The following is a 13,116-nucleotide window of genomic DNA, read 5'->3' on the forward strand; positions in this document are numbered from 1 at the left end:
TGCCCACCATTATAAAATCATAGCATTGTATGGTTGGAGGAGTCCCTCAGGGTCATCTGTTCCAACTCTTTAAATGATTGAACCTCAATTAAAGCATCCATGACAGATGACAGACAGGTTAGTGGATAGAAATGCACTAGGGAAAGGCGATGAAAAGTGTGGAATTAATAGTAGCTTGATTTACTTTCGATTCACTTATAAAAAATTATTTCTTATATGGGACTGATTTACCTTATATTATTCTGTTCTGTAATACTGAATTATATTTCTTTCAATAAAGAAACATGTTAACTAAAATTAAGTTTCTGAGTGTCTTCCTTGAACCTTAAATGCATTGTTTGCTACTATCGAGCAGGAGTATATACTCTCCCCAATGTCGTGGCGCTTTCTGGGATAATCTAAGATGGTACTGTAATTGCTGAACAGTAACTTTGATACATAAAAGGCATGTTCAATATTTACATTATGTAGGGCAATATATGCCCCACAGATTTAAGAACAGGACAGAACAAATCATATGTTTGGATGGTCCCACAAAAAGAATAATAATACTAATAGTAATAAAAAACAACTTTTATTTATATCCTACCCTCCCTGGCTGAAGCCGGGCTCAGGGCAGCTAACATAAAATATATAGCATGGGTATAAAATCAAGCAGTAATGAAATTACCTCCTAAAAACAGGTCTGGATCAAATTAAAATCTAATTAGATGGCTTTCCACAGGATTAGGGTTGGGAACAATAAATGCTCATCAGGCGCAACTGTTTTCAACAGGCATCTAAAAGAACAAACTTATTGTGAATGCCTAAAGTTATTAGCAGTTCCAAAAGTGTTGCCACATCTTAAAGGGAAATGGCATTGGAAGTGGCCTTAATCTCAAAATTTAGCACTCCTGTTTACCCAATGAAATCACTCTGAATTTCCTGTTGTCATTAGCTTACCAAGGAAAAGTCATTCGGTCACTGTGGTTTGTTGAGTTCATTCATTAGAAATTCTCCTCTGAAACTGTGAATTGATTAACGTCCTTTGCAGTATGGTGACAAAATTCTACCAGCACAGACTTGCCTTGACAATGAGAATCCCATGATCTTACCCAATATCACTCTGGGGTTAGACATATATGATGTATTATTATTATTATTATTATTATTATTGGTAAAGGTAAAGGGACCCCTGACCATTAGGTCCAGTCGTGGCAGACTGTGGGGTTGTGGTGCTCATCTTGCTTTATTGGCCGAGGGAGCCGGCGCACAGCTTCTGGGTCATGTGGCCAGCATGACTAAGCTGCCTCTGGCGATCCAGAGCAGCGCACGGAAACGCCGTTTACCTTCCCACTGGAGCAGTACCTATTTATCTACTTGCACTTTGATGTGCTTTTGAACAGCTAGGTTGGCAGGAGCAGGAACCGAACAACGGGAGCTCATGCAATCACGGGGATTCAAACCATTGACCTTCTGATCAGCATGTCCTAGGCTCTGTGGTTTAACCCACAGCGCCACCCGTGTCCCTATAATAAGTATAATAATAATTATTATCATCATCAATAATAACCCCAACAACAACAACCACTAGCTATGCCTCCCCTGCTCTACTTCATATTTTCAGTGTTTTTTATTACCCAGAATATGACCTTGAATTCTGATAATGTTTTGTGATAATCTGAATAGGGAACAGAGCAACATGAATGTGTCAGACAGTATAAAGTAGACATGAAGCCCTATTAAAATTTAGATTAGGTTTTCTGTGCCCTTCCCTTTCTGGTCCCACTCACCAAAGTCTTAAAGTTTATGGAAGGTTACCCAGAAGAGAATTCATTAGTCAGGCTGAAAATGAAAGCCCACCCCTCCAATATACCAATAGCTCCTGTTGGTTCTTGCAACTGAATTGTGCTATTCATTTTTAAACTATAGCTTGATCTTATTGAGAAGTGCTGAGTCCCATTTCCTTGAAGACAACTGGAGTAGAGAAGTGGTCCTAATCTCAAAATTTATAACTGCTCCTTTATATCCTGATGACAGTGTCTTCAATCAAGAGTTTCCTGTTGTTCTTAGCACACCAAGGAAAAACCCTTCTGCCACTTTTTTCTTTCATCTAAGCAGCAGAATTGGGAGTAAAAAAAGTAAAAGTCTTACTCAGACTCTAATCTCTGAATAAGTAATTAATATTCCTATTCTGCAATTACTCAAATCACTGTGATTTCTTCTCCAGGCCAAATCCCCAGTTGGCTTCCTGAAGGGAAGAAAAAAATCAATAAGCAAGCCTAAAAGTGTTTTAAAAATAAGCTCATATGTTATGGAGAGCTAGTGTAGGGGGAGAGACAGACAGGGCTCTATCAGTTCAATTTAGGACAATATAATTTCTGTTACTTCTCAAGGAATGTATTTGCAACCCGTTGATGAAATGTATATCATAAGCTAGACTTTCAGGATGTTGCTGCTATTGGTGTTGCTGTTTTTAATAACTCCTGTTTCTATTACCTCTAATTCTATCCGCTGCCCCGGGAATAATCCTTTTCCTGTTCCACACGAGTGGTACCAGCCAGGTGAAGTTATCATTGGTGGAGTTCTTTCTCAGAGCTTTTACAATTTCTATGAAATTTTGTATAAGGAACAACCATCAAAGAACGTGTTTGATGTTTCATAGTAAGACTTTTCCATTCCTCTTCTGGATTGCCCTCTCCTTTCTTTAATGTCTTTCTGACAGGAATCCCAAAGAGGGATTCTTTTATTACTGACATTTTCAAGTTGAAATGGGACCCATAATTTGCCTGAACACTGGAATAATAAAAAACATTTTTTCTATTTATTTATTTATAAACCTAGCCACTGTAACAGTTTATTTGAAGGCAATCGTGTATTTACTATTGCTTTGAGTATACTTATTGTCAGGAGTGGGGAAAAGAAGGGTGAAAATGTAAACAAATATACAGTGGTGCCTCAGGTTACAGATGCTTCAGGTTACAGACGCTTCAGGTTACAGAATCTGCTAACCCAGAAATAGTACCTCAGGTTAAGAACTTTGCTTTAGGGTGAGAACAAAAATCGTGTAGCGGCAGCGGTGCAGCAGCAGCAGGAGGCCCCATTAGCTAAAGTGGGGCTTCAGGTTAAGAAGAGTTTCAGGTTAAGAACTGACCTCCAGAATGAATTAAGTTCTTAACCCGAGGTACCATTGTACTACCACATATTCATAGTCAAAGTCCTTTAAAGTTTTGGTGTGTGCTGACTTGAATTGATTTCTTGGGTAAATTGTTACATCATGGTGAAAATTATCCTATACGGAGGGATATGGAAATTGGTTGAATTGTGTTGAATCAGACAGGGATTGCGACAGTTCAGGTTAGATAGCACAAGGAAACCTGAGATTGTCAGAATGGGGCATTAGCCCAGAGAGGATGACATTGGGCTGGAAAACCTAAAGAAACAGGAGACTAATTTTGCCACCAGCTGTGTCTTCCAGTGTGAAGGTAAGTCCATTGCCATCTGACTCCCCTTTCCTTCTGATGCACCGCAGAATCAATGACTGTCCTTAGCTACAGTAGCCTGCACACCTCAAACCTGTGGTTCTAACGTGCTAGCAACATTCCTACCCCAACCACAGCTGTATACTGAGAAAAAAAGCTATCAGAATTCAATGGGACTTTCATGTAAGTCTGTATAACATTGCAGCTTTCAGTTAAATGAAGTTGTTGTCTACTGAAGGAGAAACAGATTAGTTTTATTTTTTTCTTGATCAACTGTTATGGAAATGCAAAGCAATAGAATAACAGCAGGTGTGTGAAAGTGTCATGCAAAACAGTAATGCCCTGATCATTAGACAGTATGGATTTTATTAGCATAGATGTGCTAATTACAAATGCAATCTTTTCATTTCAGTTTGAAACAGAAGATGTCTAATGTTGTAGTATATTCATATTTGTAATTAATTTGGTTTACTTGCAGTATGGTGCCTAAATTTTATCAGCACGTCCTAACATTGGCATTTGCTGTCAAAGAAGTCAATGAGAATCCCAACATCTTACCCAATATCACACTTGGCTTCCACATCTATGACAGCTATTATGATGCAAGGATGACCTATCGTACGACTCTAGACCTCCTATTCAAAATGAGGACATTTGTCCCCAACTACAAATGTGAAACCCAGAAAACCCTCATATCCACCATTGGGGGACTTGGCCATGATACCACCTTCCATATGGCAGACACATTAGGTCTCTATAAAATTCCACAGGTAGGAGGTATGAAGGGGTCAATGAGAATCTTTTATTTCTGCCTCTATGGGTTGCTTCCATTTTTGTTCTCCCCAGAGCAAACCTATTGGAAGGTATTCTACTCAGCAGTTTTACTCAGAACAGACTCATCAAAATTATTGCCTCTATCTTAGTCATGATCCTTAATTTAAAATCTAGGTAAGAGGTATGAAGGGGTCAAAAAGATTCTTTTCTTCCTGCCTCTATGGGTTGCTTTCATGTTTGTTCTACACAGAGAGGACCTATTGGGAAGTATTCTAGTCAGTAATTTTACTCAGTGCAGACACATCAAATTAATGGATCTACCACAATCCATAAGGGAAAAAATACTTTTATACAAGCCTGCATCTTTATCCCATATTCCTTGTAGATTCCTTTTTCTGTTTTATTTCTAGGGATGTGAAACTGATCTGGTCAGAGTTCAAATCAAAATGTGTAATTAGAAAAAAGAAACCTTAGAATTTGTTTGGGGGGGAACCAAATGTTACAGGATGAATGTCTTCCATATAATTTGAGATTATATTCAAATTTTCTTTCAGTTTGCATATGGTTCATTTCCCCCAATGGAGAGTGATGCAAGTCAGGTTCCTTCTTTTTACCGCATGGTGCCCAATGAAGCCCACCAGTTTCTTGGGATTATCCGCTTGCTTAAGCATTTTGGATGGATGTGGATTGGACTCATTGCTCTGAATGATAACAGTGGAGAACATTTTTTGCAGACCCTGGAGCCATTGCTTTCTCAAAATGGAATTTGCTCAGCCTTCACTCAAATAATTGCAATACAACTCCACTTTGATAATGTGGATGACATGCATGATATAGCTTTAAATATGTATGTGAAAATAAGAGATAATAAAGTCACTACACTTATTGTTTATGGAGAATCTCTGGCAATTATAGCACTGAGACTTACTATATTTCTACCAGATCCTACAAATAAAGAAAACACATCATTTAAAAAGGTATGGATCTTTACAGCACAGACTGATTTCATATCTATGGGTCTTCTTAAATTTTGGAATGTTCTGCTCTTCCAGGGTTCCCTCTCCTTCACAATCCACTCACAAAATCTTCTAGCATTCAAGGAATTTCTTCAGAGCATAAAGCCTTCCCAGAGCCAGGGAGATGGTTTCATCAAAGGCTTCTGGGAGCAAGCATTTGACTGTATTCTTCCCAATTTCAATGCACCAATGGAGGTCTATGGTATGTGTACTGGAGAGGAGAGGTTGCAGAGTCTTCCAAGGTCTCTGTTTGAAATGAGCATGACTGGTCACAGCTACAGCATCTATAATAGTGTTTATGCTGTGGCTCATGCCTTGCATAACATTTACTCCCCTAGATCCAAGCGGAGAGCAATGGGAAAAAGTGAAAGATTAAAACTTCAGGATCTGGAGCCTTGGCAGGTAATGTTCTGAGAATGAATGGAAACAAATCTTACCATTATCTGCATCACCAGAGTCATGTAACAGAAAACTTTATATACAATTGCGACGTAAAACATTATTGCTTGGTTATACAATAAAACTATTGCTATTTAGAAGTCATCTGAGGGCAGCCTTGTATTGAGAAGTTTTTAATGTTTGATTACATTTTTATAAGTGTTGGAAGACTCCCAGGGTGGATGGCGCAACCCTGCCAGACGGCTGTGGTATACATAATATACGATGATTATGATTATGATAATGATAAGACGGTATGCCAGAAAATAATCAAGAAATAATGTTCAACCTCATAACTGCTGCTGAGACTTCAAAAGCTAACAATATCTGAATGGTTGGAGAAAATCTGGTGCATAGTAACTTTGATTACACCAACTTATGCATATAAACCAGCCTAACAGCTCTATGCAAAAAATCATATTTTTTGTTACGTTTTGGAATAACAAGTTCAATTATAATGTCCAAATGTGTCCTGCTTTCAACCTGTCATAATAGTATTTATTTTGGCTGTCTTTATTTTACTTATTTTTTAAAATAAGATTTTTTTTTACAAAAATAGGACTTTATTACATTAGGATCCAGAGGTGCTGTATAAAGAGTATGGAAAGTTGTATTCACTGAAAAAGACAAATGTGTGCATTTTATGTACTTAATTCTGCCAAATATTTTTTTGTTATAGTTTTTCATCATACTATAACAACTTCAAAAACTGCATACAAAACAGGTAGAAATCGGAGTCCTCTCCTAGAGGCAATTCACAGCTCTCACCTGAGATCCCTACTTTTCCCTCCCTGCCTCTCACTCGGGGGGGGGGGGGCAAATGCTTCCCTCTTTCGCACCTAGGGTCTGCCATGACCAAGCACCACCCCATGAGTAGTTAATCCGTGGACCTTAGCAAGAACCCCACATATAGGACTTCAAAGGAAACAAGAAACAAGAAGAAGAAAAGAGAGAGAAAGGACAACTAAAGGAGAACATAAAGGGAAAGGAATATTAGAGATGAATAAAAAAGGCTTCCAATGCATAATAAAGACTCCATCTGTTGTGCAAAATCACAGATATTTCGCACATGTTCTTTGTTAACTGAAGCTACGTTACTATAACTAAATAAGCTTCATGAATAAATGTTTCTGTAAACCATGGCATTTTATTCAAAATCTCATTTATGCTATTTCCCATTCAACTCCATTTTCTCTTTCTATTAGCTGCACCCTGTTCTTCAGGACATTTCATTTAACAACTCAGCTGGAGAAACCGTGTCCTTTACTGATCAAAGAGAAGTGGGAGGGGGATTTGACATCATGAACATAGTCACATTCCCAAACAGGTCTTTCCTTCGATTGAAGATTGGATGGGTTGATTCTGATGCAGCTGATGGAAAAGAATTCAGCATTAACGAGGACATGATTATATGGCACAATGATTTTAACCAGGTCTGGAATCTAGGCAGGGGTGCCAACTTAAATAAAATACTGGGGCGGGTAACCCCCACACTGAAAAATCAATTGCAAGACGTGGCTCATGATCACCTTTTGAATAGCAGTGCCATCACCTCTGGGAGAGGGTAGGCCCCTCGATTATTTTATTCAGGGTGTATATGAAGGGACTTTGGCCCCTAGAAGTTGGTACTTATTACTCTAGGGTTTACTTTTGGGCCCAACATTCTCAGATTTAGGAGCACACTGATATACTCCTCCACTAAATTCTTGTTTAAAAGACTTGTACAATGGCCTCTTAAGCCTGTGGGGCAGAGTATGGATCACTTTTTAGGTTAAATTGTTTCATTCACTTTGAATTTGGGGTCTTCAAGGAAGAATAAATAAATAAATAAATAAAAATCTTACCAAATACTGACAAGGTTAGGAGAGTGACATAAGTTTTGAATCTCTGTCACATATGGTCTTTCCACTATAAAGTTTCTGATTTCTGAAATGGCCCTAGTTTTATCTGTATCTTGTATTTGCCTCTTTCATTCCAATTTCTTAATACAAAGGGGCTGATGGTTGGACTATATATGAAGAAGCGGTCCTGTGCCAATGTTTATGGGATGAGAGATCACCTTTCTTATTTGAACTTTAGAGGCTGAAATTTTCCTTCAAAGATTTCTCCCTTCTGAAATTATTTCCTGTTTATTGATAGGGGATGCCAATTTCTGTGTGCAATGACTACTGCCGCACAGGTAATCAGAAGAAAAGGAAGGAAGGGCAGAAATTTTGCTGCTATGATTGTACTCCATGTCCAGAAGGGAAGATTTCAAACCAGAATGGTATCTGACAGTTTTCATTGTACAATATTAGCAAATCTTTGATGTAAGGAAGTTAAATTATTATTATTATTATTATTATTATTATTATTATTATTATTATTATTATTATTATTATTTCTATACCGCTTTATATTTTTAAGAAAAATCTCAAAGTGGTTTATAACATATTAAAATATCAATAAAACAATCCAGAATCAAACATTTCCAAATAAAGTCAAATACAAAGAATACAGTCAAAGCAACATAATTAACAGGAAATTAAAATATTTTCTTAAAGATTTCAAAATGGATCATTACAAAGGAGGTCAAGTACAGAATACATATTTAAATACATACATACATACATACATACATACATACATACATACATACTATGCTGTGCACCACACTATCCTGCTTGGAGTGGTGTGAATATTTTATTGCTACTTTCAAGTAACATCTCATCAAAACCTACAAAAACCAAAGAGCCTGGTGAAATCTCATGTAGGTGGATCTAAAAGTAATATTTCATTGTACACATAATTTAAGTGAAGCTGCCAAGTCAAGTAGTAAAATGGTACAGAAGTTGCAGATTTGCAAATGATGTGTGTAGTCAGAATGAAACATTCTAGACATCATCATGGGTGAAATTAGGCCAGAACCTTATTCATTATCCTTCAAGGAAGCGGAAATATCATGGCACTAATTCCAACCAGCATTTGCTATTTGAAAGGCATTCCGCTTGATGGTGCAGCTGCATTCGACATCCTTCAGAGCTGAACAAGGTTGGAGCTTTGTATTTGGCAAGTAGGGAACTGTATATGTATGGGGGGGAGCAACACTGGGCCCCATCAGACCTCGTGGCATGCCTTTCTCTTATCACTCATTAGACCCTTTACAGTCCACCCTATTGATGTGACTTTCTGTTCATCATTTGACAAAGGCTTTAGAATGCCTAACAATGGCTACTGGCACTTACTGAAAGAAAGGCAAAAACATCCTAACCTGGAGACAATTAAATATGGGAGCAAAATACATCCCCCCCTCACAGTTAACTGTCCACCCCAAAAAACCAAGGTTCCACTTACTCTGCTATCTTTGTGCCATTGGAAAAAGACCCCCACCCTGCTGGGTGCACAGCATGGCTACATAAAATGATTTAAACAAACCTATGTCAGATTCAGCAGGAAAGCAATGAGTAATTCAAATATACAACCAGCTCTCTGACGTAAGTAAGGTTCAAAAGAGATCAGCTGGATCAATGATGGCTTCATAGTAGGCAAAAAACACAGATGAATTGCAAATGGAGTTTGACTTTCTTCTATTTGTCAGATATGGCTCACTGCTTCAGATGCCCTGAAGATCAGTATGCAAACAAGAAGAAAAATGGATGCAACCCCAAAACTATCAACTTTCTTTCTTATGAAGAACCTTTAGGGATCATTTTGGCCTCACTTGCTCTTTCTTTTTCCCTGATCACAACTTTGGTGCTTACAACATTTTTTCAGCAGAAAGACACTCCTATTGTCAAAGCCAACAACAGGGATCTCACCTACACTCTACTCATCGCCCTTCTACTTTGCTTCCTCTCATCTTTTCTGTTTATTGGACACCCTGGCAAAGTAACCTGCCTTCTTCGTCAACCCACTTTTGGCATCGTCTTCTCTGTGGCAGTTTCCTGTGTGTTGGCCAAAACCATCACTGTAGTTGCAGCTTTCATGGCCACCAAGCCAGGCTCCAGTATGAGGAAGTGGGTAGGGAAAAAACTGTCCAACTCCGTTGTCCTTTCCTGCTCCCTCGTCCAAGCAATTATTTGTACTGGATGGTTGATGAACTCTCCACCATTTCCAGATCAAGACATGTTCTCAGTAATGGAAGAAACCATTGTGCTATGTAATGAAGGGTCCGTGACCATGTTTTACTGTGTCTTGGGCTACATGGGCCTCCTGGCCACTGCCAGCTTCATTGTGGCATTTGCAGCTCGCAAATTACCGGACAGTTTCAATGAAGCCAAGTTCATTACCTTCAGCATGTTGCAGTTTTGCAGTGTTTGGTTGTCTTTTGTTCCAACTTACCTAAGCACTAAAGGAAAATCCATGGTGGTGGTGGAGATCTTCTCTATCTTGTCCTCCAGTGCTGGGTTGTTGGTCTGCATCTTTGCCCCTAAATGCTACATCTTTGTTCTGAAGCCAGAGCTGAACAACAGGGAGCAACTGATAAGGAGAAGGATGTAAATTCAACCTTCCTTCTTCTTTCTATTCTATTGTTATACATAAGGGATTTTAGTATAAAAATGGTTGCTTTGAGTACCTCCTCCGGTGTGATACTCCTTTGCGGGATTGATTTTGAAAAGTTTAGTGTTGTGAAATTAAAGATTAAAATGCTCTGTCACCTTAGCTCAGGAGCGAGGAACAACTTTCTGGACGGGGGAGAGGGTGTTAGTTTCCATTGAAAGTGATAATAAAATGGATGCAGGGGAGGGGAGCTTGGTTTTTGATAGAGAAACTGCTTCCACCTCATTGATCAAGCCTCTTTGTAGCTGTCCATTTAAAAGACTCATTGCCTTCTGAGACCCAGTGACAGACGGGTTGGTGGCCCCTTTCAAGTACCAAACTTTGGCCCTCAAGGCCTGGAAGAATGATCAATCTGGCCAACTGTGGGGAAATGTTACTGACTCCTGCCTTAAGGCAAGAAACCTCTGAATAAAAATGGAGTTTCGTGGGTAGGGAAGCAATAGAGAAATACATTGGAAAGTGTGGAATGAATGGTGGCTTTGATAACTCTGAATTACTTCCTATTCTCTTATTAATATGCATTTCTTATATCGGACTGATTTACCTTATATTACTCTGTTCTTTAATTCCGAATTATATTTCCTTAAGTAAAGAAACATGTTAGCTAAAATTAAAGTTCTGAGAGTCTTCCTTGAACCTCAAAAACCTTGCTGACAAATATGGAACAGAACAGAACAAATCAACTGTTTGGATTGGCCCACCAAAAAAAAAAAAGGTGCTGCCACATTTATTTATGTATTTTTAAACTCTTTAAACATGCATAACAGACACTGCAGGGCACTGGAAGAAGCTTAAGTTCTTTACATGGATGTTATTGGCGCGTGTGAGGTAAAGCAATCCCTAAAGTAAACTGGTGCCAATATATTTATGACTTCCTATATGAATTGATTAGAGTAAGTGCCTCATAAATGGTTTCAATACAATGGGAGAGAGGCGTCAGTCCAAGGGGCTCTATTCCCTCTGAATGTCTCTTCCAGACCCTCGGAACTCATCCCAGGTTGTATTCCTCACTGGCTCTGCTTCAGATCCTGAGGCTTTGCTTGCCTGGTATATGTCCTTGAACTTTGATAATAAGACTGCTTGGCCTGAATGGGAATAGAGAGGGGTCCATGTGTTTGAGTAGAAAGTAGACACCATACAGTAGTTAAACTTGCATTAGGTGCTCTGTCCAGTTTTACTTCTTGTCCCACCCACCACTGGCATATGGCTTTTGGAAGGTTACTCAGATCCTGGGGCCGAAACAGGTTCCCCACTTGTCCAATATATCAATACGCTCTGTTGGTTCACGCTAGTGAGTGAAGCTACATGTTTTAAAACTAGAGCTTAATTGTATAGAGAGATATTGATTCCCATTCCCTTGAAGGGAAATGGCACTGGGAAGTGGCCTTTATCTCAAAATTTAGCACTGCTACTTACCCAATTCCATTCAGACGCCAAACCCTGATGAAGTAATTTATAACCTCTCAGGTTTAGCTTTGCTTCAGCACTATGGATACACCAGTGATCATCTGGTTTGGGGGTTCCTGCAGTTATAACAGACCTCCACGCACATAGTTTTTTAACTCTTAAAAGGTTAATTTATGCCATACAAAGATAACAGCAAAAGAAATGGAAGCAAATGTCCAGGTAACCCCACAAAATAGCTAAGTTGTCAGCAAGCATACAAAACAGTACACTGGTACCTCGGGTTAAGAACTTAATTCGTTCTGGAGGGCCGTTCTTAACCTGAAAATGTTCTTAACCTGAGGTACCACTTTAACTAATGGGGCCTCCCGCTGCCACCGCGCCACCACCACATGGTTTCTGTTCTCATCCTGAAGTAAAGTTCTTAACCCGAGATATTATTTCTGGATTGGCAGATTCTGCAACTAGAAGCATCTGTAACCTGAAGTGTCTGTAACCCGAGGTACCACTGTACAGTGATCACGAATGCCTAATGTATCCTTTATCATTAGCTCACCAAGGAAAAGTTATTCAGTCAATTTTTCTGCCTATAAGGAGCAGAATGGCATTTTTTTAAAAAAGAAAAACTGCCACTCAGACATCAAACTCTAGAGAAGTAAGTCATAATCCTACCCTGCAGTTACTCAGACCACTGCAATTATTTCACCAGGTCAAAACTCCAGAGCAGTGGAGCAGTGGAAAAACCCAGAGCAGATTTTCCCCAGAAGCAACTAGAAAACAAGAAGCAAGTCTGAAGGTGGTTATAAGAAAATCTACCTATTCAATTCTTGATGCTGCATTCAAGGAATGCATATGTAACAATTTGATAATGAGCACTCACACTTTACACTGTGGGTGCACTTTACGGGATCACGTGCAATGCTTCGGATCCCGGGGAATTCACCAGTTTGTATGGGCTGGCCTGCCTCTCAGTGTTATTCTTTGGAGGCTCATGCCCAGCCTCCGCAGTCAAGTTACACTGCTGGGAGGTGGGGCAGTCATATAAATAGGGGGTGGAGCTGGTAGCAGCCAGGCAGTCGGCTAAGGAGCTTCATCCACCCAATCCTCTTTTTGTTTAATGTTTCTTGTTTACAGGTTGACTTTTTTCTTCCTGTTTAGTGAGCGTTGCTATGACCTTTTGACTGGTTGCTATTGAAGACCCGGGAAGAAATTTTCCTGCATTGGCAGGTTTTGTACTTCCCATAACAATTCATCACCTTTCATTACCTTTATACCCTTCATTACCTTTAAAGTATATAGGTAAAGGGACCCCTGACTGTTAGGTCCACTCTGGGACTTCCACTCTGGGGTCCACTCTGCTTTATTTGCCAAGGGAGCCGGCGTACAGCTTCTGGGTCATGTGGCTAGCATGACTAAGCTGCTTCTGGCGAAGCAGAGCAGCGCACGGAAATGCCGTTTACTTTCCCGCCGGAGCGGTACCTATT

At 39.4% G+C, this 13,116-nt stretch overlaps 1 protein-coding gene across 1 annotated transcript; it reads left to right on the plus strand.

Moving 5' to 3' along the window:
- Nucleotides 1–2,428: 2,428 nt before the first annotated feature.
- Nucleotides 2,429–10,168, plus strand: LOC309517401 (vomeronasal type-2 receptor 26-like; the record flags this gene model as incomplete). Its single annotated transcript, XM_082196638.1, has 6 exons — nucleotides 2,429–2,643; nucleotides 3,940–4,231; nucleotides 4,790–5,653; nucleotides 6,895–7,122; nucleotides 7,829–7,955; nucleotides 9,267–10,168. 6 exons carry the CDS (start codon nucleotides 2,429–2,431, stop codon nucleotides 10,166–10,168), a joined length of 2,628 nt encoding a protein of 875 aa, XP_082052764.1.
- Between the last annotated feature and the right edge of the window lie 2,948 nt (nucleotides 10,169–13,116).

This window comes from Podarcis vaucheri, assembly GCF_965113315.1.
Source record: "Podarcis vaucheri genome assembly, chromosome: 13".
In the NCBI taxonomy this organism is placed as follows: Eukaryota; Metazoa; Chordata; class Lepidosauria; order Squamata; family Lacertidae; genus Podarcis; species Podarcis vaucheri.